General features: G+C 37.1%; 1 protein-coding gene across 4 annotated transcripts in view; it reads left to right on the top strand.

Moving 5' to 3' along the window:
* tdp1 (tyrosyl-DNA phosphodiesterase 1) overlaps positions 1–27,925 on the top strand; it is a 96,791-nt gene that overhangs the window by 30,697 nt on the left and 38,169 nt on the right. For 3 of the 4 annotated variants that reach the window (XR_005631265.1, XM_039741511.1, XM_039741512.1), the window contains exons 9-13: positions 3,079–3,157; positions 3,478–3,663; positions 3,816–3,864; positions 8,416–8,482; positions 14,129–14,236. Coding sequence is in view for 3 of the 4 variants with exons in the window: in XM_039741511.1 (XP_039597445.1) it covers positions 3,079–3,157; positions 3,478–3,663; positions 3,816–3,864; positions 8,416–8,482; positions 14,129–14,236 (489 nt within the window). In the remaining variant the exon portion in view is untranslated. The remainder of the gene's footprint in view (positions 1–3,078; positions 3,158–3,477; positions 3,664–3,815; positions 3,865–8,415; positions 8,483–14,128; positions 14,237–27,925) is intronic. The other variant, XM_039741513.1, reaches the window with a different exon arrangement.

Below are 27,925 nucleotides of genomic sequence, written 5' to 3'. Positions count from 1 at the left end.
GTGGACGGCACTATAGGAGTTGTTAGGCCCTAGAACTTCCAGACACTGGAAGGTCTTCGGCGCCCCTTTCAACCCGAATAGGAGCATACGATACTACCATTGACCACTAGGAGTGCTAAACACATTCTTTTCCTTAGTGGAACCTGTTAAAGGAACATGCCAGTACCCTTTCATCGTGTGAAGGGTGTTCAAATATTGGGATTTACCAAACTGCACAAGTTGTTCATCCACTCGATGCATGGGATAAGTGTCGAATTGGGAGACCTGATTGAGTCGGCGGAAGTCATCGTAAAAGTGCCATCTTCCATCCAGCTTCAGAATCAAGACAATGGGGCTAGACCAGGAGCTAAAACTCTCCTCAATTACATCTAGATCTAGCATCTGTTTGGTGTCAAGCTCTATTTCAGCACATTTTGCCTCCATGTGTTGTTGGACCACCACCACTGGTTATGATGTCATTTTGGATCAGAGGAATCTTGCCTGGTCTCTCATTCAGCACCTGGATGAACAAGATAGCTGCTTCAAGCTCTTGTCATTGTTTGGCAGTAAAATCTGTTATGACAGTAGGAGGTCTTCCTCAAGAAAAGAAAGAATGTGGCCAACCAGAGTAGGGATCAGGATCAATCTCCCCCTACGGTTTCAGCAGGATGACATAAGATACCCATTGAAGTGGACAATGGTTTGGTTGCTTCACCAAATTGTCAACCAACCCTTTCCTTTAATTTTATAAGGGCCTTACCAATGCTCCACCAATTTGGAGTGCAAGGTGGGAATAAGAACCATGACATGATCCCCAGGATAGAACTCAAGGAGTCTTGTGCCACAGTCATAACAACAGGCCTGTAATGGTTAACCCCTGCTCCATATTCTCTTTTTGGATTGGCTGAATCTTGGCAAATCTATCTCCTAACTGCAGGACATGCTCTAATATGTTTATGGAGGGGAGTGCCTCTTCCTCCCAGGCTTTCTTTAGGATATCCAGTAGTCACCGGGGTTATCATCCAGCAGTTCAAATGCGGAGAACCCTTTGGAGGGTTGAAGCACTTCTGGGTAGGCAAATAACACATGGGGAGAAACTGAACCCAGTGCTTTACGTCCTTGCTGACCACCTTGTGCAACATTTGTTTGAGCATTTGATTAAACTCCTTCACTAAACCGTCAGTTTGATTATGGTATACTGAGGTTTTTAAGTGTTTAATCCTGTCAACATCTTGGCAACATCATTGAACGTCTCCAAGGTAAAGGACATACCAAGGTCTGTTAAGACTTCTTTAGAGATGCCGAACACGCAAAGAGCCCTACCAGTTCCTGTGCAATGTATTTTGGAATAGGCTACTCGTAATAGAATAGGCTCAGAATATTGTGTAGTCCAGTCAACCAGCACTAGAATATATTCGTTTCCTCTGGCTGACGGTTCAAGTGGTCTTATATTATCAACCCTATGTGCTCAAACAGAATGCCAATGAGTGACACTGTGACAAAAGGAGTACAATCCTCCTGACGAATCTGTCGCAATTGGCAGTCCATACATGAAGAGCTAAAACAGTGGACAGAACTTAATCGTTTCTAGCACCTTCTTGGTATTCAAGATATCTTAGGATAGATACCTTTGGAGGTGGATGTGTGCTAACTCACACACCTGCCACCAGTAGGTATTATGGACTAGCAACAGTGTTCTTACCTCATACTCATACTCATGTTCTGCTGCATGATACAATAGGTCATCATTAATAACAAAATGCAAAGAGGAAGCACCAGCTTCTCCTTCAGCTTCACCACGGTCTCCATGTCTTGGCAGGTAGGCTTGGTCTTGGCACCACATTTTGTCCGAGGAGTTGGGCAAGCACCAGGCTGTTCCATATGCTTAATTTTCCGAGACTGCTGTATGCCACTTGATGGTTGCTATGAGGGCTTCCATGTTCTTAAATTCCTTTTCTTGACCAGCCAGGCAAAACTTCGGGGAGGGTATTCATCAGGATGTTGCAGGTGCCCCTATTGACTACGTTCTTGGTGTCTTTTACATCAGGCCTCAGCCATTGCCCTACTTTTCCTCATATACTGAAAGCTTCGGAGCAAGCCACCCACCTTGGGTTGAAAATGGCACTAACAACAGAGTCTATCCTACTTGGTCCAGGGATACACCATACCATAGCAACACCTTAGCTTATAGGTAATCGTAATTAGAAGCGGCCCACTCGTCAAGGTTATAATAGGCCTGCTGTGCCTTTTCCTTTAGGAATGGCGCCAGTATTTGCACCCACTCCCTGCGACGATAGGTAGGTGTTTGCTCAAAGACAAGAAAATATCTTTTTATCCTCACTTGGTTGCAACAGTGATGGCATCTGGGACAGTGCATTTGATGTATCCTGCTGGAGAGCCATGCATACTTTATTCCACTCCTCTGCCTCTGATTGCACCCCGGTAACTATGGCAGTCACAAGCACATTTAGATCCTGCTGTTCTGTAGCCTTATTCTGCTGGTTACGCCATGATTAAAGAGGAGAGACAATAACATTAAAGAGTTAGGGCAACAACTTGGTGACACTGTATAATTGAAAATGTTGGCAATAACTTAGCACAAAACAAATTGTGGAGAACTTCTTTTCAGAAGGGAGCTCAGAATTGAACTGAAGAAGAATGGCCAGTTCTGGGTTTATATGGTGACTCACTATCTACACCATCTACAGTATTTCATCATTTCCTTAATATATTACACATACTCTGTGTTTGTATATAGTATTAATTCATTTACTGTTTTACTTTTCTGCATCTGCAGTACTTTTAAGGATTCTGCTTGCTATTCTGAAAATCATCAGTTTTATGCATGTGATGGGTGTAACAGAGCAAGATGCAGAGGACTGAAAGATATGGAAAAAGATGATCCGCTGTGGAGACCTCTAATGGGAGCAGCTGGAAGAAGAAAATTGAATTTATTTAACTCCTAACAATGTTGATTGGTTTTTAAAATGTCCCATTTTAATTTGTACTTGTTTCAGAAGACACTGTATAAAAGTAGTCATCATGTTAAATATATTGAAGTACAAGTGTAGTAATTTTTCTGCTTGCTTTGAATTACAGAGTTTACCTAATTGCTTCTACGCCAGGGCGATTTCAAGGTGCCCAAAAGGAAAATTGGGGACTTCTTAAATTTAAAAAGGTATTTAAGACTAAAAGTTAACTATACTGCATGAAAGAGGAAAGGTTCATTTAAAAATATAGTTGAATGATCTTTGAGCACATTAATAATAGTACATTAAATTTTGTAATTAATTTGGTACACCCTATTCTTTACATTTATATTCATGGAGACATTTGGTTTTTCTGAGCTATCTTTGGGCTTTTGTTTTAAATATTTCAAAGGGGCCCATTTTCATTTTATACAATAAACTGTTTGCAAGATTTTAGAAAAAATTTGGAAGTGCTACGATTTAACTTTATTTTCGGATTTGTCTGTGTGTATGTCTCTGTATTTTCAAGCTATTACGTGAATATGCAAAACCAATTCCCGGAGCTGAATCTTGGCCTATTATAGGGCAGTTCTCAAGCATTGGGTCAATGGGGGCAGACAAAACTAAATGGCTGACTTCAGAATTCCAACACAGTCTGGTGACACTTGGGAAAGATGTCAAATACACTACAAACCATGAATGTCCTCTTCATTTGGTAAGTGAGGTATATAATACTGTGCTGTAATTTTCAATAAGAAAAGAAAGAATGAATGATTAAATCATGATAGCTTCATTCTATAGACTTATTCATGATCAAAGTTTTAATGTGATCTCTAAAGAAATTATTTCTTTTCTTTAATTATGCAGGTCTACCCAACTGTAGAAAATGTCAGGACAAGCCTGGAAGGATATCCAGGTGGATAATTTAAATCTCTTTAATAGTTCTGATGTGACCATTTTTATGTTAGAAATTCTTTATGTTCCGAGAGTTGCACATACTGCAGTTATGGCTCCATAAACCCAGTTTTCTGTTGTCTTTGATAACTCATTTTGTTTTACCACAGCAAAATACTGAGGGAGTATTATTTCTAGACAACTGTTCACTTTTACGGCTAAAGCTATGACGTTTTTTTGACATAGTGAATGGAGATCTTCAGTTTGCTGTAGCACTCACTCATCAACATTAACACCATTCCCCATTGAGTTAAAAATACGAAATTAGGCAAGATGGTACATCTAGGTCAGTAGGTATCCACTAGGAAAGGACATTTCAGTATAATTATTTAGGGGGAAAACCCTCTCTCCCAACAATAAAAAAACGAAATACCCTAAAATATCAAACAGTCCTTGGTGATTTTGATTAAAATTTGGTGATGTTATAGAAAGGAAAAATTAGCCAACATGTTTTTTTTTTTTTTCCCTCGATATTTGCCAATAATAATTTTATAGTGAGGGGGCTGTTCTAATGCACTGCGTGCTTTCCTTGGCACAGCGTTGTGAAGTCATTACGCAAGGCCAGCAGCACAACAGCGGCACTAGCAATCGGGTGAAAGAATTGAAGAAGGCAAAATGTTCTGCACAGGAAAAAAGAGAGGGAATCGGGGCTTAAAGGACTCTTTGATTTCATATGCTATCATCAACACACTCGGATATCAAGCAAACAACCCCGTTCCTCTATATAATATACTAAAATAAACACGCTCCACTCTCCAATGGTGAACCCCCCCACTCCCCCATATGCAACAAACCCCCTACCTCTTGATACCATATACTAAAATAAAAGTGCTCTAATCTCCAAAAGGGACTGCTAGACTAAAATGTCAGGTAAAATTTATGACGCATCACAAGGGGGAACAAATACCTACTGTAAGGTTTTACTTAAACCACTGGATGGGACGATATGTGACATCAGCTGTGAAGTAGGAGGAGGAAAGTTTGGCGAAGCTCAGGTAAGATGTATTTAGCATTAAAGCTTAGATTGGGCGTCCAGGGAGGGAGAAATACCAGAAAAGTGGCTTCCTCATGTCCATCACAATCAAGTAGTGACTGCGTCATTTTAGATAGATAGATAGATAGATAGATAGATAGATACTTTATTAATCCCAAGGGGAAATTCACATACTCCAGCAGCAGCATACTGATACAAAAACAATATTAAATTAAAAAGTAATAAAAATGCATGTAAAAACAAACAATAACTTTGAGTAATGTTAACGTTTACCCCGCCAGGTGGAATTGAAGAGTCACATAGTATGGGGTCTCCTCAGTCTGTCAGTGGAGCAGGACGGTGACAGCAGTCTGTCGCTGAAGCTGCTCCTCTGTCTGGAGATGATCCTGTTCAGTGGATGCAGTGGATTCTCCATGATTGATAGGAGTCTGCTCAGCGCCCATCGCTCTGCCATGGATGTCAAAATGTCCAGCTCCGTGCCTACAATAGAGCCTGCCTTCCTAACAAGTTTGTCGAGGCGTGAGGCGTCCCTCTTCTTTATGCTGCCTCCCCAGCACACCACCGCGTAGAAGAGGGCACTCGCCACAACCTTCTTGTAGAACATCTGTAGCATCTTATTGCAGATGTTGAAGACGCCACCTTCTAAGGAAGTATAGTCGGCTCTGACCTTTCTTGCACAGAGCATCAGTATTGGCAGTCCAGTCCAATTTATCATCCAGCACAGTTATTAGCACAGTTCAGTTAATATGTCCCACACTACCTGCAGGAAGTAGGGTGAACTACTGTAAGTGTAATGTATTTTTATGAGATCATTTCTTTTAATCTATTGTCTTTTGTGCAGTCCTTACTTCTTTCTTGTGTGAACTTCACTCTTTCATTTAAAGTTCATCCCTTCGTTGTTTTATCTTTGTATCATCTTTTCTGTACCAACAAAGATGTCACTACAATACATTTATGAGGAGCAAGCTAGTGCTTGAAGTGGGCTGGTGCGCACGTCTATGGCAGTGGTGTAAGAAGCCTATAAACTATCGGCTCTTACTTTGTTTAACCATTGCAATAAACAACTCCAAAATTGAAATGTTCAGTCCATTGATCCTCCTAAATGAGTAGCCTGTAAACAACATTGCTGTTTTTAATAAGTTAAAGTATAATGTCTGAAATTTCCTGGGAGAAACCAGGTAAAACAACAAGTCATTGTTACAATAAATTGTCTTGTAATTAAGTATAGATAGATAGATACTTTTTAAGCCTGTTTTAAATGCAAGGAATATCATCATTATGTCATTATTTCATAGACTGAAAAATCACTTAATGTTTAAAAGTTAAAAATGCAGTTTAACCTCTTTGAATATGTATATATGCGATCTCTGGCTTTTCCTCTGATTCATCATGTCTAAATAGGCAGAGATTGTCTTCCTTCTTTTTAAATTTATCACCTCTTTTCACTGTGCACCTCTTTCAGAAGTGTAAAGCTATCTGTTTTGGACCGATAGCTTTTTTTTCTTGCTGACTTTCCCATTAAACAATATCTTAACCTGCTGTTTACATTAACCGCCACATTTCAGTTTCTCCATGACTGACGAATATGGACCTCTACATTTATCACAGAAGATAGATTTTTAACTGATTATTAGAATTGCTGTAAATAGATTCAACATAGTTTATTTAAACCAGTTTTAATACAGAAATTGCCATAGATGCCAATGAATTTTCAGTTCTAAAGCAGCATCGGGTACAGTGAAGTCCTTAAAAAGCTTCACTAGTAGTTCCTGATTTCTCTGTCATTTAAATTTGACCTTCTTGTCTTTATTCCATTCCTCATCAAGTACATGCAGCTGTCAGTTCTTAATGGTGCTCAGTGAGCAGAACACCTCTAAAACCAATTCCCCTAAACAATGAAGGGCATTCATTTAAATTGTTTAAATCTTTTACAACTACAAGTGCTTTTTATCTTTTAACATTCAAAATAAAACAAATGGCTCAGCCGTCAAATTTAACCAGCATTTCAGTATTTCCTACTGAAAAAGTCAAAGAATATGTAACTTTCTGAATACTCCATATGTTTGCATTTTGTCAAGGACCCCTTGTCTGCCATACAACCAATTACTTCCCTACGTCACACTCTGCAAGGTAGCAGAAAGCTAAGAGCCAGAATGTTTATTCACTAAAAAGATGAGAAATTGCAATGGTCACCTTAAGGCACTTGCATGTTGCAAACTGCATTTTTCCTACTCTGTCTAGATGATATGATATTAGTAAATGTATGGTGCTAATTCAGATATGATGGAAAAGACTTTGAATTTTAAAGGTATTAAATTATAACAGAAAAATACACTATAGTGGGTCAACTAAAACTTACACATGATGTGTTAGTAAAATGCTTACATAGAAGTTGCATCAGGAATTTTATGAGCAATAAATAAGTTGTAACATTCCTGTGTTTACATCCAGTTTGTTGGTGAAGAAAGCAAAACAATAGATAGATAGATAGATACTTTATTAATCCCAAGGGGAAATTCACATAATCCAGCAGCAGTATACTGATACAAAGAAACAATATTAAATTAAATAGTAATAAAAATGAAAAAAATAAAAATAAAATGAATGTTGGCATTTACTCCCCCGGGTGGAATTGAAGAGTCGCATAGTGTGAGGGAGGAACGATCTCTTCAGTCTGTCAGTGGAGCAGGACGGTGACAAAAGTCTGTCCCTGAAGCTACTCCTCTGTCTGGAGATGACACTGTTAAGTGGATGCAGTGGATTCTTCATGATTGACAGGAGTTTGCTTAGTGCAGTAGTAATCCAGTGGAAGTGTTTATGGAAGCTTGCAGTTTCTTACTTGAAAATTGCCCTAAAACATCTGGAAGTGTAAACATTTAAATTTGTAAATGTTTTTTAATTGTATCTGTATGCTTTTTGGAGCACTGATGCATTTTATTTGCTGCCTCATCACCTCAGCAAACCACAAGTGCTGCTTAGCTTTTGCTTCCTTTCTCAATTATACAATAGTGATGTGAATATTCTGTAAAGATAATTGTTATACCTTGTACACTGTAGTATATATATATTATAACAACATAATTTATACACTTTGTAACATTTTATGGACTAATAAAAGTATAGTGGTGTTATTTAATCAAATCAATGGCATGACCAGGGTGGAGTGTTACGTGCAGCTTCCTCCCATGTCCCTATTTCTGGGTTCAGACCCCTTTTTACAGCTTGTGTGGGGTTCACACATTCTCCTCATGCCTATGTGGGATTTTTCTCCGAATCCTCTGGTTTTTGTTTCATATTCTATAGATGTGCATGTTAGGTTAACTGGCAAATTTATCTTGGTCTATTTCCTATTTTGAGCCCAGCTTAATTGTCTATGATAGGCACTGCTTTCTTTTGACTATTCATCATCATTAGATGTAATTCTAGAGGTGAAATGTCTGCTTTACCATATTTTTGTTGAAAACAGAAGTAAAGTGGATCATTTGTTTAAAATCATTTTCTTTGTTTGTTGGTGCATAGCTGGAGGTTCTTTGCCATACAGTATTCAAACCGCACAAAAGCAACAATGGCTGCATGCCTATTTTCAGTAAGTACAACTTTTTTCCTTTTCTGGGGTTTAAAATTGAATGATAATAATAAAATTTAAATAAAGTTTGTTCTATATTTTAAAAAGAAACTCCAACACAAAACACTTTATAGGTGTTTATACTAAATTTGAATTTTATTAAAATAAAAGTTTAGGCTTCTTCCATCCATCCATCCATCCATTGTCTAACCCGCTGAATCCGAATAGGGTCACGGGGGTCTGCTGGAGCCAATGTTTAGGCTTCTTAAGTTTGTTAAATATGTATGTGGGTTTGCTGTCCTTATCTACTAGAAAATATTTCCTATCAAATAAAGATATGTTCTTTATGTTGTATAAATGAGAATAAGGCCTATTTCTTAAATCAAGAAAGATTACAAAAGATTTAAAATTTGCAAATAAATTGTACTAACCTTTCATATACTTTAAACCAAAATGATGCAGTTCTATCTTGGCTTAATTTTTTACTTCATTACTTGGTGTTATTTCTTTTTTTTTCCAACAAATTTAATAAGATATGAAATTTTTTTGGGTGGTATCATGATGCAGTGGTTAGTTATACTACCTCATGGATCTGATTTCCTGAGCTCAGTTCCTTCTTCACTGTCTATGTGGAGTTTGTACATTTTCCCTTTGTCTAAGTATATTTTTCCTTTATACTTCAGCTTTTCATCACATTTTCTTTAGTAAATGAATATTAGGTTAATTTGTGATTTCTTGGCCCTGTGTTAGCTTAAGAAAGCAGGCTACATGAGAAACTGGATTCGGTTTGTTTAAAAATGTTATGCTAAGAAAATGTTATGTTTTTGTTTTTTTCTGTTCTATCAAATGTTCACCTTGCTTGTAAATATTATGAAAGTTTGATATAAACTGGTTTTATTTATTAAAAAATGTCCTGCTTTCTTAGTTAGGTTTTAAATATCAATGATACATTCAACGTGTTCAAAGCAGGTTACCTGCAGGTTCTAAAGTGTTGTAGGAGTAGTAGCACCCTTGGGATGTTTGCAAAAGTATGAGTATGACTTTATGATTGCTGAAGAGCAGTGGCATTGTGCCATTAACTTTTCAAATTTTGTGTGACATGGATGTCCAATTTTGTGACTGGGATATTGGATATTTCTGGGTCCACGGTTCTTGAGGCTTATCCCCCAGTTAGCTGTGAACCTCCCATTCTCACTGAGATTGCACATATGTTGAACCAGCTGAGGGTAGGGAAGGCTGCAGCGGTCTGTGGTGTCCAGGGTAAACTTCTCCAGGCTGGTGGTAAGGCTGTCCTCCTGGCATTGCAAGCTTCCATTTGGGAGACTGGCGTCATCCCAGCTGACTGGAAAATGGAACTTGTCGTCTATATCTGGAAAGGGAAGGGTGATCGCCTGGATTGCAGCAAGTATAGGGAGATAACACTGATCTCGGTGCCGGGTAAGGTCTTTGCTAGAGTCGTCCTCAATAGGATCCGTGATCACCAGCGACCGGAGCAGTCTGGTTTTATGACTAAAAAGTCTACCATTGACCGAATCCTGGCACTAAGTGTTCTCATGGAACGCAAATGAGAATATTGGCAGAGTTCCGTAAAGCATTCGGCTCCGTTGATTGAGCTGCCCAGTGGGACATCCGGAGACTTCACAGGATCCCCTCAAGATTACTGGGTATCATGGCCGGCCTGTACAGTAGTACTGTGAGCGCTGTGCAGAGTGGAGGCAGAACCTCTATGTTTTTCCCAGTTGATTCTGGGGTTAGTCAGGGGTGTGTTCTTACTCCTTCTCTGTTCAGTTCTTGCATGGACTGGGTGTTAGGCAAGGTCAAGGGGTCCAGCGCCTGTGGGGCAATCTGTTGGTTGACCTAAGTGAAAGCGTACTCAACTTATCGTGTTTATTTATACACACACACAGACATGATTCCAAAAATGGTATTTTCAGACTCAGGGAGGTGTAAAATGTTGAGATTAATCCAAATCTCAAAACTGAGTTTTTCTTTGAGGATTCCAATACTTTCCCTATACTTCATATGCAAGATAATCAGGGAAGTCTCAAACATCGAGATTCATCAAAATCTCGACATCAAATTTTTGGACACTTACAATATTTTCCCTATACTTTGTAAACAAGAAAGTAAAAATCATTCACAAAATACTAATTAAAATGTTTCAGTACAATATTAAGAAATTCAGACTTTATGAAATTTTGTCTTCAATAAATGGGTTCCTATATTGACATCATAGATCAAAAATGTGAATTAGCCTACATATATGAATCGCAAGAGATTTCACAGTATCGACACAGGTCATGGATGCAAACTGTATTATAGTAGCCAGCATATTAAGCTTAAAATAGGCGGGACCTTATTGGTGATTGACAGCAAAGTGTCACACAAGAATGCTGAGCTCTGTATTCCACAAATCCCTGGAATATTCACATATACACTATACACAAGTCCATGGAGGTACAAGAAGGCTGGAAGAGACTCCCAGAGTATTGGATAAATAGAGACTCGCAGAAGGAGGATATCAGGGAGAGAGACGGAGAATGAGACTTTGGAAGGCGATCAGCAACACTGGAATAGTGAATGCACCTTCAGAAGCAATGCTGGAATAGCAATGGCTAGTTTTGATAGCTGTTATTTTACATGGAGTTCCCATGCCCATAACAGCTGGAATATGATTCTTCTGAAAGTATGACAATGGATCATTTATTCTTAAGTAAACATACCTGTTATTGGATAACTCTCATTTGTGTGTCTCTCTGTTTTTCTGTGTTAGTGCTTGTTACACTAAGTATTATTCTTGATAGTTTTGTTTAGTGGCAACAATTATATACAGGTTAGTGCAATATCATTCCTTATGTTTTCCACCTGTTTGTCCTCCTCCTCCCCCATCTTCTTCTTCTTCTTTGTCTTCTTCTACTACTACTACTACTACTTTGAATATTATTATTATTATTATCATCATCATCTTTGTGGTGAAGCCATAGAGTTAGTATCTGAAAAATGTAATAACATCATCATGATTTTCAAGGAAAAATCAAAACACCTCAGAGTGCTGTAAAATTGGATGTTTCATAGCTATTTCTCATGTCTTACTTTGAGGTAGGACAAATGTTTAACTTAATCAGAGTTTTTAGTGCATTTCCTAGGAATGATTCTGAGACAATTAATAAATCGGCCACAGGACAAGAAAAACATGAAGGTATTAAAAAATGCTAAAAATAAATCAAACAGTTGTTTTTAAAATAGATTGTTTCCTTTATTTCTTAGTTACTCAGAGGAATTTTACAATTCAAAATGTTACTCTATGTCTTGCTTCACTAACTAAAAAAATACACTTGGTGAATGAGATGAAGAAGACCAACAATAATTATTCAGTTAGGAACCATTTATTAAAATGGGTAATTTTCAGTTTACCTGAAGCTTTGATTAACTTGTTTCAAATGCATATAGAAATTTTGTTGTTTTTTTTCTCCTGTAAAAGAAGACGCTGTATAGCACCCGACCTGGCACAGACTCACACAGAGGCACGTATACAAATAACACAAAAGTTTTATTTTTCTTCTTCAGCTGGAGGGCATGTCTTCCCCGTGAACCCTCCAGCCACAACACAGTCCCAAAAGTACAACTCACAGACCACACTCTTCCTCTGGCACCACCACTCCTTCCAGGCAACCCCGTCCTCTTCCTCCCGATTCTGGCCCTGAGTGGTGGTTGCTGGTTCCTTTTTTGGCCCTCCCAGAAGTGCTCCCGGTGCTTGCTCACCTGTTTCCAATTGCACTCCCGGATGGGACGAAGATTAGGCCAGGTGGGCTCAGTGATCCATGCTGCGCCCCCTGGTAGCCACCCCAGATCCCCACAGGGTTGTGGAGAACTCCATCTCCCATGGAACCCTGCGGGAAACTGAGGCACCATCGTCAACCAGGGAGGCTGCCACCAAGCGTCCCGGGGGAGGTACTGAGGAGCCCATGGCTGCTCCCCATAAGCAGAAGGGGCGTCCCGGCTGGGCAGGGGACCCGGTGGCCCACCACACTCCCAGCAATTTTGTTGACATGATGTTGGGAATGATTTTTTTCATGTGCTAAATGGAACCAAGATCACTTGCACATTTTTAATAGCTATTTCTCCTGGAATACTTTATGCAAAGCACAGTTTTTGATTTTCTTAGTTATTAAAACATTGTTCATATAGTAAAGGGAATGGTTATGTGTAGACCTAGGCTTTATTGTGCAAGTTGAAGTTCACCTAACAATTTCTTCCATTTTCTGAAACCATCTCTATAGGTTTATTGGCAGAAATGTGGCTAAGGTTTTGTATCTGGAAATCATTTGTTTCTGTGTTAACTTAGATTTCTTTGTGTATTTAACAAATGTGTAAATAATAGCAGATTTCAGCTTTAATTTGTTATTTTTAAATATGTTTGTGTTTTTTGTGAACTGTTACATCCCCAATTTTAAGTTAGTTTGCAAAAATCTTCATTTTCCCGAGCCACTTAGTTATAACTTTTGTTTTATGGCACAGTGCTCCATCATGCTGGAAAAGGCTTGGATGATTGGTAGAGTTGTTCTTGGAGAATGTTTTGGTACTATTCTTTATTCATGGTTCCGGATCGGGGTAACACCAGTGCAGAGCTTGCTCAGGAATGGCAGCAGGCAGGTGTGAGTGCGTCTGGACACACAGTAAGGTGAAGACTTTTGAAGGATTACCTGGTGTCAAGAAGGGTAGCAAAGAAGCCACCTCTCTCCAAGAAAATCATCAGGGACAGACTAATATGCTGCAAAAGGTACAGGCATTAGACTGCTGAGGACTGGGGGTATAGTCATTTTTTTCTGATAAATTCCCTTTCTGACTGGGGGCATCTGGAAAAAAGATTGTCCAGAGAAGAATAGGTGAGCCCTACCATCAGTCCTGTTTCATGCCAACAGTAAAACATCCTGAGACCATTCATGTGTGGGGTTGCCTCTCAGCCATGGGAGTGGGCTCACTAACAATTTTACCTAAGAACACAGCCGTGAATAAAGAATGGTACAAAAACATCCTGTGAAAGCAACTTCTCCCAATCATCCAAGAACAATTTGGTGACGAACAATGCCTTTTCCAGCATGGTGGAGCACCATACCATATGGCAAAAGTGATAACTAAGTGGCTTGGGGAACAAAACACTGAAATTTTAGATCCATGGCCAGGAAACTCACCAGATCTTAATCCCATTGAGAACATTTGGTCAGTCCTCAAGAGGCGGGTGGACAAACAGAACCCCACAAATTTTAAGAAACTCCAAGAATTGATTATGCAAGAATGGGCTGCCATCAGTCAGGATTTGGCCCAGAAGTTGATTGACAGTATGCCAGGGTGAATTACAGAGGTCTTGAGGGAAAAAAAAAAGGCCAACACTGAAAATATTGACTCTTTGCATAAACCTAATGCAATTGTCAATTAAAGCCTTCTGAAACTTATGAAATGCTTGTAATTCTACTTCAGTATACCATACAAACATCGGACAAAAAGATCTAAAAACACTGAAGCAGCAAACTTTGTGAAAATTAATATTTGTGTCATTCTCAAAACCTTGTATTTATTTGTATATCAGTTATTATTGTTTATGGGTGTATTTTTAAATGTTTTATTTACACTTTAATTCTCTAAAAAAGCCATTTTATGTTTTTCTAGTAGTTGGTCTGCAGATATCACTGGGAGAACTCATGCTATGCCCCATATAAAGACATACATGAGAGCGTCTCCAGACTTCAAAGAACTTGCATGGTTTCTTGTTACAAGGTAAAAAAATTTTTTTTTTCTCATTTTGCTTTTCTGTATTTACAGTTGTAAATTCTATAATATTAAGCCACTAATGTAGTATGTGTGCCAGCCGAAATAAGGATTAGTGCAATGGAAGGCATTGTGATATGTTTAATTATAATGCAGATGTAGCCTAGTTATCACTTACCACTTTTTTATAGCCATTGGGATGCATCACAGCATCGCACCATATTTGAGAATATTTATTTGTGAATGATTATGAATGCTTACAATGGCCACCATACACATCATAATATAAGTGAAACAATTAGTGTACTTTTCTTCTTTTAAAGTATCAAACATACTAAGTTATCCTTAATTTTTTGATATAAGCAAATATATAAAAATATTTTATTACATCTCTCTTTTATAAAAGAAAATCTTGAGACAAGACTATTGCCAAGAGACTTTTTCAAGTTGGTCGAGGGGTCCCGCCCTCCTTTCAACCATTTCTGGTTCACGGCCATGGCCCTTTCACATCTCATTCATGATAATGCTTTTCTCAGACACAGTTCTTGCGCCCTCAGCTCTTATAAATTTTTACGTTTTTCTCACATTAAGTTTCCAATGAAAGAAGACTTATTACTGTATGTCCAAAACCTATTGAAGAATTTTATCCTGAAGGGTTATCAACAGAAGAAATGAGTGCATGGGCAATCCTAGCACTGAGAAACGATGAAGTCAAATGAATTAACATGAAAATTGTCGAACGGTTACAGGGCAAATTGGTTAAATGCATATCAATAGACTATGTTGAAAAAGTTGGTGGTGATAGTGCAGAAGATGAAAACATCAGCTTACAATATCCCGTTGAATATCTACAACCGTTAACACTGTCTGGTCTTTCGCCGGCTGAATTACTGTTGAAAGAAGGATGTATCGCAATGTTATTGCGTAATTTACTGTATGTATGAGTGATGGGCTATGCAATTGGACAAGATTAGTTGTATTGAAAATTGGTCAAAAAATTCTAACAAGTTACAAGAAAGGTAATGTAGTACATCTTCCGTGGATAACATTAGACACCAAAGGAGATCTTGATATACCATTCGTATTAAAACGTTTACAGTTTCCTGTTAGAATAGCTTTTGCTATGATAATTAACAAATCACAGAGACAAACATTCGAAAAAGTTTGTTTATTTATTAGAGAGAAACAAATGATATTCTCTCACGGGCAGTTATACGTTGCGTTGTCACGATGTAAGTCCAAACACGGAATCAAAATTCAATGCGATATTGAAGAAAAGTTGATGCCAAATATTGTTTTTACTGAACTTTTACAGTAAACATGTAAGTTTAAAAAGTATTTTGAGTGTTAATTTCAAATCCAAACAGAACAAAAACGTATAATGCAACAAATAACTCTTGCGCAACCTGAAACATAATTTTCTTTCAATTTGTTATGTTTTATTATTTTTTACTATGGTTAATTACTCGCTGTAATGTAAAATAGTTAGTTCTATTATGGATATGTAACAATTCCCATGAAAATAACAATCTGTTTAAATTGTACATCCACTTCCCGATGCACGAGTGGCAGAGGCGCAAAGTAGTTAGCGCATGGCGCCCACCCGAGGGTTGCCAAGAGAAACGAGCCGAGGGCAGAGCCCCTTAGTTACCCAAAAATGGAAATTCTCAGATAATATGGTAAGAATGTATCGCACCCCAAATTATGCACTGTACTGCAGAGACAGACAAAAAAAAAAGATTTTTCTTTTCTGAGTGGAAATCAATTTCTGGGTAAACCTAGAAAATGGCTATTATACTGGTGATAAGGATCACTGAAAAATACATTTATGGATTAAAAATATATGTAGTTTCATTTGTTTGTGGACACTTTAGATGGTCAGTGAAATGTTTGCACTTTCTGTCCATAAGGAAACACTAAAGCAATTAATTGAAGGAAGTATAACTAAATATGTGATCTGTTGCATGTAAAAAAGTACTTTTTCAATTATTTGCATATTAATATAACTTGCTCCTGCTGTTACGAATGTGATGTATGCTATTTCTGATTTTTCCTTTTGCAAAAATCAGGTTTGAATTTAGCATTGCTGTTTACCTGTACCATTATATGACCTGTGAAATGTGGATTATTTCAGATATTCAATTTTTTAGAGTACTAAATGGTTTGTAGTTATAATGAATTAGTGTTCTTTGTCGTTAGTCCACTGCTCCTAACCAGTTCTCCACTGACACATGCTCCATTGTCTCAACTGTTGAGCTCTTTTTAAACAGGCAGAAGTACTGGATAGAAATGTATTGTTTAACACAAATATTTCTTAGTTTAGCTGTTTTGTCTCACTTAGTTAAAATATATGACTTTAATTTGAATGGCTGTTGTGTTTTAAATGTGGAATTGTTGCTATGAAATGAGAAGAAAGATGGACCTTACCAAATTAGTGAATTGCAGGAAAAAAATCATAAGTAAAGCTACACTTCCATAGCTTTTAAAACATCTTAAATTTGTGTTGTGTTTGCTTAGAATGTACTAGTCTGTAAATTTAGTCTTTCAAAATGCAGTATATCTTCGGTATTTTAATGGAAAACAAATGTAGGAGCTATATTCAGTTAATCAAAGTTAGGCTACAGTTTCCTCTAGAAAGTAATATTCACATATTCAAGTGGATTTTTATAGTACATTGAATGCTTGCTTTGTAAATTAGGCTTTTTTTTATACTTTATACATTTTAATAATTATTACATTTGATAATGTATACAGAGAAAATGTAATTGCTATTCTGATAATCCATTTTTAAAAAGTGATGTATGTCATGAATATCAGAATGTGCCATTTTTACTTAACATTGGCTAAGAGAAGAAAATATATACAGTTTAAACACTTGAGTGAATAAATGATGAAGTTTACCCAAGCACTACATTTCTGCATTTCACTTCATTTGACAAGTCCAATTTTTGGATTGCCACAGAAATTGGCTTTTTAGAACTCAAACCTTTCTGCATGTAACTATAATGTTGGATTATACCAGCTTTTCAAGCATAGACTATCCTTACAGTGTTAGATATTACAATGTATAGAGAATTGTGGTGTAAATTGCCTGTCTATAAAGCGTGTAATATCCACTATTTGGTCTGGTAAAATGTAACTTTAGAATTCTTTGGGTTTCAGCAGCTTTTTTACAAAACAAAAATATAGCATGGAACTGTTGTGAATAATAATATAGAATGAAGGTATTAAAAGAATTTATATTAGCTTCATGCCTTTACCTATACTAGCATGTCAATTGAGTATTAATTTTTCATTTCATTCTCGGTTTTATATATATATATATATATATATATATATATATATATATATATATATATATATATATATAAAATATATATATAAAAAATATATATATATAATAAATATATACAGTGGTGTGAAAAATTATTTGCCCCCTTCCTGATTTCTTATTCTTTTGCATGTTTGTCACACAAAATGTTTCTGATCATCAAACACATTTAACCATTAGTCAAATATAACACAAGTAAACACAAAATGCAGTTTTTAAATGATGGTTTTTATTATTTAGGGAGAAAAAAAATCCAAACCTACATGGCCCTGTGTGTGAGTGACCCACTGTAATATTGATAATAGTGTTTGTTTTCAAATCGACTCACCATTTCACTCAACTAAAATAGACAGGGTCCAAAGAAACCACTGCTAATAAAATCCCTCATCTTGAAGGGAGGACCCTTTTATTTTTCTCCCAGTGGCTACAAATCTTTTTCATCCTACATGAATAATTGATCATTCTACTGCAGGGGTGTCAAACTCTGGTCCTGGAGGGCGGCAATGGCTACAGGTTTTCATTCTAACCATCTTAACTAGTAACCCGTTTTTACTGCTAATTAGGTTCTTTTGCCTTAGTTTTATTTAACTTGACTCTGGCCCCTTAGTTCTTTCTTTTTCCTTAATTAGCAGCCAAACAATAATGAGACACAAAACAAGGCACCGCATAACTAGCTAACCTGTGCCCATCACACAAGTATCTGAAAATAAAAAAGGTGAAGGATGAAGGTCTCAGTAAGGTTGATTTCCCAGGTCACCAAAACATTTGAGCAGTGTTCTTAGAAAAAACAGAAAATCAACAGTTTTAGAAATGTCTGCTGTGGCAGAATGAGAGCAGCAACAAGCCATGGAATTTAATAACAGGTTTAATTAACAAGAATCCGCTGCTGTTTAAAAACTGCGGGAGTGAAATTTGTTAGAGTCAGGAGCCCCAAATTTGTTCATCATCTGTTGGTTCGTTTCACGTCTCATTTCTGTTCGGCTGTCATTTAATGACAAAAAGAATCAACTCATAAACCCATGTTTTATTCTCAATGGAACATAGCAAACATATCAAATGTTGAACATTACTATTTCATGAAAAATTGTAGCTTGTTTTGAATTTCATGGCAGCAACATGTCTCAAAAAAGTTGGTATGGGGGCAACAAAAGGCTGAAAAAAATGGTACTAAGAAGAAACAGCTGGAAGAACATTTTGCAACTAATTAGGTTAATATGCAAAAGGTCAGTAACATGATTGGGTGTAAAAAGAGCATCACAGAGAAACAGAGTCTCTCAGAAGTAAATACAGTGGACCCTTGACTTACGAACTCAATTCGTCCGCGAGGGCTGGTTGTAACTCAAGTTGGTTGTAAGTCAAGACTATTTTTCCCATAAGAATTAATGGAAATACCCATAATGCATTCTGAACCTCCCACAGCAACACTTACTAAACCTTTTCGTAATAAAAAGGGGATGTATAATGTGGATAATTTACCAAATACACCAATAATTTTTCTAACGGACTAACCAAAAAGTTATAAAAAGTGCCTAGCCTACCAGAAACAACAATTTCATGCTGTACTCACCATTTAAGTTGACATCTTTGGCTTGCAGGAAGAGAGGAGGAGGAGAATAAAATGGAAGGTGGTTATTGTTTGGAAGGAGTTTCCTTATACAAATCTCTTCTTTGTAAAATTGTCGAGATGGTGAATTTCGACATGCTGTACATATTAGCGAGATCAGTCACACGAACGCCACTCTGATATTTCCACACAATTTCCTTTTTCGTTTCGATTGTGATTGCTTTCTTTATCTTCGTTACCTTCTCTTCCTTCCTTAGCAATTATCAAAATAAATTATATAAATCACTGCACTGACCGAAATTACGTCCACAAACACATGTATCTGGGCTCCGACTGACGCTTACGAGCTCTCGGCTATTTGTTTACAATCGCATAAGCGGATACACGTGACTGCATTCGGGTTGTAACGCAAGATGTTGAATGTGATCGTAATTGAAAACAAAAATTTTGGTCATGAAGCAAGTTGTTCACATGTCAGGCCGGTTGTATATCAAGGGTCGACTGTATAGGCAGAGGTTTACCAATCTACAAAAAACTGCATCTACAAATTGTGGAAGAATTTCAGAATAATGTTCCTCGCCATCAAATTGTGATGAGTTTGAATATAATATCATCTACAGTATATCATATCATCAAAAGATTCCGAGAAGGTGGAGAAATCTCTGTACGCAAGAGACAAAGTCAAAAATCGATATTGGATACCTGTAATCTTTGGGCCCTCAGGTGGCACTGCATTAGAAACAGAGATTATTCTGTCATGAAAATCACTGCATGGCCTCAGGAACACTTCCAGAAATCATTGTCTGTGAACGCCTGTTAAAGCTTTGTTATGCAAAGAAGAAGCCACATGTGAACATAATGCAGAAACGCCACCGTCTACTCTGGGCCAAAGCTCATTTAAAATGGACTGAGGAAAAGTGGAAAACTGTTCTGTGGTCAATGAATCGAAATTTGAATTTTTTTTGGTTAACATGGACACTGACTCCTCCAGACTAAAGAGGAGAGGAACAGTTGGGCTTGTTAGCAGTGTTCAGTTCAAAAGCCTGCATCTCTGATGATATGGGAGTGCATTAGTTCCTATAGAATTGACAGCTTGCACATCTGGACAGGCACCATCAATATGGAAGGGTATTATATACAGTGTTTAGAGCAACATATGCTCCCATCCAGATGACATACTTCTTCAGGGAAGGCCTTGCATATTTCAGTAAGAGAATGCTAAACTGCATCTATTACAATAGCATGGTTTTGTAAAAGATGAGTCTGGGTGCTGAACTGGCCTGCCTGCAGACCAGACCTTTCACCATTTTAAAATATCTGGTGCATCTTGAAACAGAAAATATGACAAAGACAACCCAGAACTGTTTAGCAGCTAGAATCCTACACAGTGTTCAACATGGCCCTGTCCCAGCTTTCTTGAGACGTGTCGCTGCCATCAAACTCAAAATGTCCTTATTCATTTCTTAAAATGGTACACTTACTCAGCTTAAACATTTGATATGTTTTCTCTGTTGTGAATAAAATACAGGTTTATGAGATTTGCAAATCATTGCATTCCGTGTCCCAATTTTTTTGGAATTGGGGTTTATTGTGTGTGTGTTTGTGTGTATGTGTGTGTGTGTATATATAGATATAACATATACTGTATAGTACCGCCAAATAATACAGAGTATACAGTCATGAAAAAGTTTGGAAACCCCTCTCAGCCTGCATAATAATTTACTCTACTTTCAACAAAAAAGATAACAGCATGTCTTTCATTTCCTAGGAACATCTGAGTACTTGGGGTGTTTTCTGAACAAAGATTTTTAGTGAAGCAGTATTTAGTTGTATGAAATGAAATCAAATGTGAAAAACTGGCTGTGCAAAAATTTGGGTCCCATTGTTACTTTGCTGATTTGAATGCATGTAACTGCTCAATACTGATTACTTGCAACACCAAATTGGTTGGATGAGCTTGTTAAGCCTTGAACTTCATAGACAGGTGTGTCCAATCATGAGAAAAGGTATTTAAGGAGGTCAATTGCAAGTTGTGCTTCCTTTGACTCTCCTCTGAAGAGTGACAGACAGCACGGGATCCTCAAAGCAACTCTCCAAAGATCTGAAAACAAAGATTGTTCAGTATCCTGGTTTAGGGGAAGGCTACAAATAGCTATCTCAGAGGTTTAATATGTCAGTTTCAACTGTAAGGAATGGAATCAGGAAATGGAAGGCCACAGGCACTGGTCTGGCAGGCCAAGAAAAATACAGGAGTAGCATATGCGCAGGATTGTGAGAATAGTTACAGACATCCTACAGATCACCAAAGACCTGCAAGAACATCGTGCTGCAGATGGTGTATCTGTACATCATTCTACAATTCAGCACAATTTACACAAAGAACATCTGTATGGCAGGGTAATGAGAAAGAAGCCCTTTCTGCACTCACGCCACAAACAGAGTAGCTTGTTGTATGCAAATGCTCATTTAGACAAGCCAGATGCATTTTGGAACAAAGTGCTTTGGACTGATGAGACAGAAATTGAGTTATTTGGTCATAACAAAAAGCGTTTTGCATGGCGGAAGAAGAACACCACATTCCAAGAAAAACACCTGCTACCTGCTGTCAAATTTGGTGGAGGATCCATCATGCTGTGGGGCTGTGTGGCTAGTTCAGGAACTGGGGCCCTTGTTAAAGTCGAGGGTTGGATGAGTTCAACCTAATATCAACAAATTCTTCAGGGTAATGTTCAGCATCAGTCACAAAAGTTGAAGTTACGCAGGGATTGGATATTCCAACAAGACAATGACCCAAAACACAGTTCGAAATCTACAAAGGCATTCATGCAGAGGGAGAAGTATAATGTTCTGGAATGGCCGTCACAGTCCCCTGACTTGAATATCATTGAAAATCTATGGGATGATTTGAAGCAAGCTGTCCATGCTCGGCAGCCATCAAATTGAACTGAACTGGAGAGATTTTGTGTCCAGAATCCAGAAACTCATCAAAGGCTATAGGAGGCGTCTAGGGGCTGTTTATATTTGCAAAAGGAGGCTCAGCTAAATATTGATGTCATATCTCTGTTCGGGTGCCCAAATTTATGTGCCTGTCTAATTTTGTTATGATGCATATTGCATATTTTCTGTTAATCCAATAAACTTAATGTCACTGCTGAAATCCTACTGTTTCCATAAAGCATGTCAGATATTAAATGGAAGTTGCTACTTTGAAAACTCAGCCAATGATAAACAAAAATCCAAAGAATTAAGAAGGGTTCCAAAACTTTTTCATATGACTGTATATAGAAATATATAATGTGTGTGTATGTATATAATTTTATATTTGTCAGACATTAAAATAGCTATGCTTATGTGGACAAAAACTGCTTTTTAAACAACTAAATTAAAAGCTTCAACAAAATACTGTATATCATGTGTAAATTGATTTTGAAAACCATATTGAGATTTTGATCAGCATCCTTATCTTTTTAAATGAAGTTTTTACATGGCAAGGTCTTTTCCCCCTCACATACTTTTTATTCTGTTCAGTTTTTAATTATCTTACAGTATTTCAGTAAAACTTCTCATCTTCGTTATAAAGAGGTAAATAAAACCATTTCTAAATGGTAATTATAGGAGCATACTTTTTCAGTGTAGAAAATGATTGGCATATTTTTGAAAAACAGTTAAAATTTGGTTTTAAGCAAATCCTTAAGATGTAGGAATGATCACTTCATCAGTTAAATGTGGCATGCTTGATTTTCTGTTTATTTTACACTTAAGGTATTTTATCCTAATTAACAGGATAAAATGCCTTACTCATCATTACTATAGCTTTGAAGGCTTATAGATACTGTAGCAGCTCATAATTCGAGCATGGAAAGAAAGATGGCAGATTCCATTTTCATAGTAATCTGTATAGCTGCCAGTTCAGATATATACAGTTTGTGTGCTATCTTTGTTACCTAGTAAAATAGCTGTGGGTCTCGTAAGGACATAGCTTTTTTCTTTTGACATGATCTAAGCAGTAGATATTTCTTTATTTGCTAGTGGTTTTTATTACAGAGATATAAAAGATGATGCAACTTCATCTAGCCTCTTAAAAAAAGCACTTTTTATATATCATGCCGTATTCTCAAAAAAGGTTTAAAAACTTTGATATGATAAAAATTATGGTATGTTGTTCATATTTACTGCAGTTTTCATTAATGATACTTTTGAAGCTTTGTGTAATTTGGTTCCTAAATATGCAAGATTTTATAAATAATGAAAGGAGACTGTTACAATTTAGACCAATAAGATCTAGAACAAGCACTATTCTTGTGTTTGATGCATATGATTTTCAGAGCCTTGTGAGGTTTGTCATCTATTTTGCAGCTTCCTAGCTAAGTACAGTATAAAGCATTGAATACTTCAAAAAATATGGCATGTCTGTGTATTGCATATGATGTGCACTCAAAGCAATCAAGAGTTGTTAAAGTTTCAGAAATTACACTCAATTTGCTTGAATAACATAATTGTTCTCACAATTCACTTCCCCTTGTACAGAACCCCCATTAGGAAATGACTGGAAAGGGTGACTCTGCTGTTTCCGCAGTGGCCTTCATGAGTAATGTTAAGTTTTTTAGATTTAAGAGTTCTTGTTGGGGGCATTTCTTGGACTTACCACTTCTGTTTGTTTTCTCAAAATACAACACAACACTGACTGTCTTATTGAGCTCTTTACTGAACACATGTTCAGGGTGCTTCCATGTTTTTACAGTTATATTGGTAACAGTAAGGTACAAATCCATACATTTATTACATAAGAAGTGACATATTACCAGTTAACATACAAGAAGAGAAAATAAAAATCCCAATGGTGCGCGAGAGAACATAAATCACTAACAAGAAGAGAAGTAAAATGGAAAGGTGTCAGTAAAAATTAATAATAACTTAATAATTTATTCTTGGGCAAGTAACTAAAAAACATGAATAGTAAAATCATTATATGTTAGACTAAAGTAGCAAGTCTTGAGCCTGGGTTTAAATGCTGAGGCCAATGGGATTACTTCTTGCACTAGCAAAAATGTCTATGGATGGACTTCAGAGTAACTGACCCCTTATCAGTCCTCCTTGGATTCGCCTAAGAATGGACTGCCTGGACCTAATTTCTTTGTGTGATTTTCTTCTGTCATGTGTAGCTCTAGAACTAAGAGGAGATGTCAGTTGTTACTCTACAATCTTTTCTTGAACAATAATACAGGTTTACAGATTAAAGTTAATTATGAATAAATTGAAATTAATAAAAAAAATGTCTGGTAAGAATCTAGAAGGAGTAAGCAAACTAAACATTAACAGAATATAAATAAAGAGTGTGAAACCAACACCGACACAGACAGGCAGGAGACAGGTTTAGCACCCAGCACACAGTTTATTTCTACAGTTCAGTGCACAAAACACAACACAGGCCAGTCCCTCCACCTCCACTCCTCCTCAGGCTTTGTTCTCTTCCTCCCAACTCTGGCCATTGAGTGGTGGTTACTGGCTCCCTTTATAAGGCACCTGGAAGGACTCCAGGTGCACAAAGAGCTTCTTCTGGCAGCACTTCCGGGTGTGGTGGAAGTGCTGCCAAATAGGGCCCTGTAAAGTCCATGCGACCCGTGGCGGTGGTCACGGGCCCCAGTACGGTTGACCTTCCATGCTCATGACCTGTGGCACTGGAAACCAAGGGGGCTGCCCTCTGTCGGCCTGGGGGAGAAACTGTCCTGAAAAAACTCCCACAGTCCTTCCATACTTTGGGCGTCCTGGCCGGTATAAGGACTCCGGCCATCCGCCACAAGAGATGCATATAATACTGATTAAACATGCATGTAGTTGAATGTTTTACATTAACAAACAGTATTGCAGCTCTCTCCACCTGTTCATATAAAAGAAAAAGAGAAGCAACCACTCTATCAAACCACTCTACACTTGCTTAGCCATGCAAGTATCTAATCATTCATTCATGGTTATCAGCAGCACAATGGATACCATCTTGCAGATATAAGTCAGGAACATCAGTAAATGTTCACATCAAACACTAGAATGGGGAAAAAATGTGATCTCCATAATTTAGACCATGGCATTATTGTTGGTGCCAATCCAGACTGGTTTGAGCTGACAGAAAGGCTACTGTATCCCAGATAACCACTCTGTACATCTGTGGTGAGTACAAAAGCATCTTAGAATCCACAACACATTGAACCTCACGACAGAGGGGCTGGGAACGCAGAAGACTGCATCAAGTTCCATTGAGCACAGGCTTTAACTGGTCAGTTAAAGACTGAAAAAATGTGGCCTAGTCTGATGAATCTCGATTTCTGCTGAAGCACATAGATGATAGGGTCAGAATTTGGTACCAACAGCTTGAATTCATACAACCAACCTGTCTTGTGTCAACAGTCCGGGATGGTGGTGTAATGGTATGATGAATGTTTTCTTGGCACACTTTGGGCCCATTAGTTTTAATCAATCATCACCACTGCCTATTTGAGTGTTGTTGGTGACCATATACAACACTTCATGGATACAATTTACCCGTCTTCTAATGGTTACTTCAAGAATTATAATGCACCATGCCACAAACCAAAATCTGTCTCAAAACTGATTTCATGAACACGTTCTTCATGAACGTGATTTCATGAATTGTTCTTCAGTGGCCTTCATGCCGTAAAGAAGCAAAGCTGTTTTGAGAGCAAAAGGTGGCCTTATACAATTAGTGTTTTTAAGAATTTGTCCAGTGAGTTTATTTTGTGTGGGTTTTTGTTGAGAGTCTAATGCAGACTTGAGCTCGGCATTGAGGATTGGCAAAGCTTGACTGAGTTGAGAGCATAGTTAAAGTTACAGTCACATAATTACTTTCAGACCATATCTAATTCAGTGATGAAGAGTGTTACTTAAAGAATATACAGTGCCTGCCACTATATCACCTTACGTACTATATTTTGTTTTACAGAACAAGTAATAATTCCAAAAAAGAGAGAGGATGCTTACTGTAAATCTATGTACTTAGTTTGTGAAACTGAAGTCAGTGGAAAATCATCTTGGTTATTACTGTTTTTTGGTGCCTGGAAAAAAGTCTCGATGTTGATAGTCATGTTTTTGTGAAAACGTTAGCTGCTACTTACTTGCCAAGTTCTAGAACAACAGTTACATTATCTTGAATGTGTTTTTACAAACACTTGTGCAGAGTTAAGTGCATATATATGTTGGTACACAGAATACGTTTGTTGACATGCACATTTAGATCTCTGATCCTTATAACAGCAATTCAAGCAATCAAAATTCAGCACTCCATCCAAAGTATTCTGGCTGTACTGACCATGGAACAACATGACCAGATTTCTATCATTCCAATTCAATTATTAACCTTTTTCATTCACTAAATTCAATATAAATTTCTTTTTTATGTTTGTTTGGAAGTAGCATCATTTTTGAGCATCCAGTATTTCATTACTGTTTTTCAGGTGCTGAAATTCAAATACAAGTATTAAAATGCATGCTGTTTAAATTACATTCTGAAGATATGTGATGTATTATAGTATTTAAAAATAGAGCAATAAAATGTAAATCAGATTTTTTTAACATGCAATTTTGTGACATAAAATCAAGTTGAAGGCATATGTCCTTGACAGTTACGGTTGCTTAGTTACTTCAACTTGAGGTGCAGAAAATGCATTTAAAAATATGATTATTTTGGCTTTGTTTACATGTTAGTAGCAGTTGTTTCAGTATGCTAAGCAATCAGAACCTCTTTGCCTTGGTTCTTAAAAGGAAATTTACAATATAAAAACCTAGGCTTAGATTTCATTGTGATTTTTTGTTCTTTTTTGACTGTTATTTTTAATTTCAGCTTTTTTTTTTTGTAATTGTTTTTCTTTTTTTCTTTTATAGACATAGGAATGTAATTGGTTTTGCAATTCTTAAAAGACTTTTAAAGGATATTACAGATTTCAGCTAATGCATTCTTTGATTTATTCCAAATAAAAAAAAAAAACAATGTGCTGAGCATTATAAAAGGAAGATAAGACGCTCAGCCTAATTTTTCGCTTTCATTTTCTGCTTAAGTCTTAAATTTTACACTGGTTTAAAAAAATGAAAGCATTCACACTGCAAATATTGGAATATTTGGAAATTTTGGAAAAGTGAAGCTGTTTAGTATGATACAATGATATCTTATATGAATGCCTTTGGCTGATGAATTTTATAAAATGCTATGCCTTTTTATATGTGATTAATTTTATTGATAGTTACAGGAGGAAAGACTTATAAGTGAGATACGATTTTCTCAGTGTTTCTGTCTGCAGCTTGTGTTGCCTAACCAGCACTTCTTAGGAGATGGAAGTTCATAACAAATAACATTTTAAGTGATCTGTGTTCCTTTTTAAAATAATGAGCTTGAAATAATGAGGTTGCAGGTTACAGTTCAGTAAAATTCAATCTGTGTGTTAACCATGATACTGAGCAAACGACTTAAATTGCATGTACGTATAAAATAAATTCAGTGTTATCTTGCAATAAAGTCCAGTTGATAATTTACAACATTCTGCAATTTTTTGCCTCACATGCCATGCTGTGTCATTGTGCTACATCTTTTGGTACCGCAGTACTGTTTATATCCTTAAGGGTGAGTAAAGAGCCATGACTTGGAAAGAAAAGGCATGCATACGTGCCAAATGTGCCTTGGTAAGCTTTAAGTAGCACTCTCTTTGATATGTGACTTTGAAAAATTAAAAACAAGAAAGAATGTGTATAGAATTGCACTTTAACATTAATAGTAGCTGATTTGATTATAGAATTAAAA

The sequence above is a fragment of the Polypterus senegalus genome, chromosome 18 (assembly GCF_016835505.1).
Source record: "Polypterus senegalus isolate Bchr_013 chromosome 18, ASM1683550v1, whole genome shotgun sequence".
NCBI classification, from domain to species: domain Eukaryota; kingdom Metazoa; phylum Chordata; class Cladistia; order Polypteriformes; family Polypteridae; genus Polypterus; species Polypterus senegalus.
The sequence above is the reverse complement of the archived record's forward strand: the minus strand, read 5'-3'. Positions and strand labels throughout refer to the sequence as shown.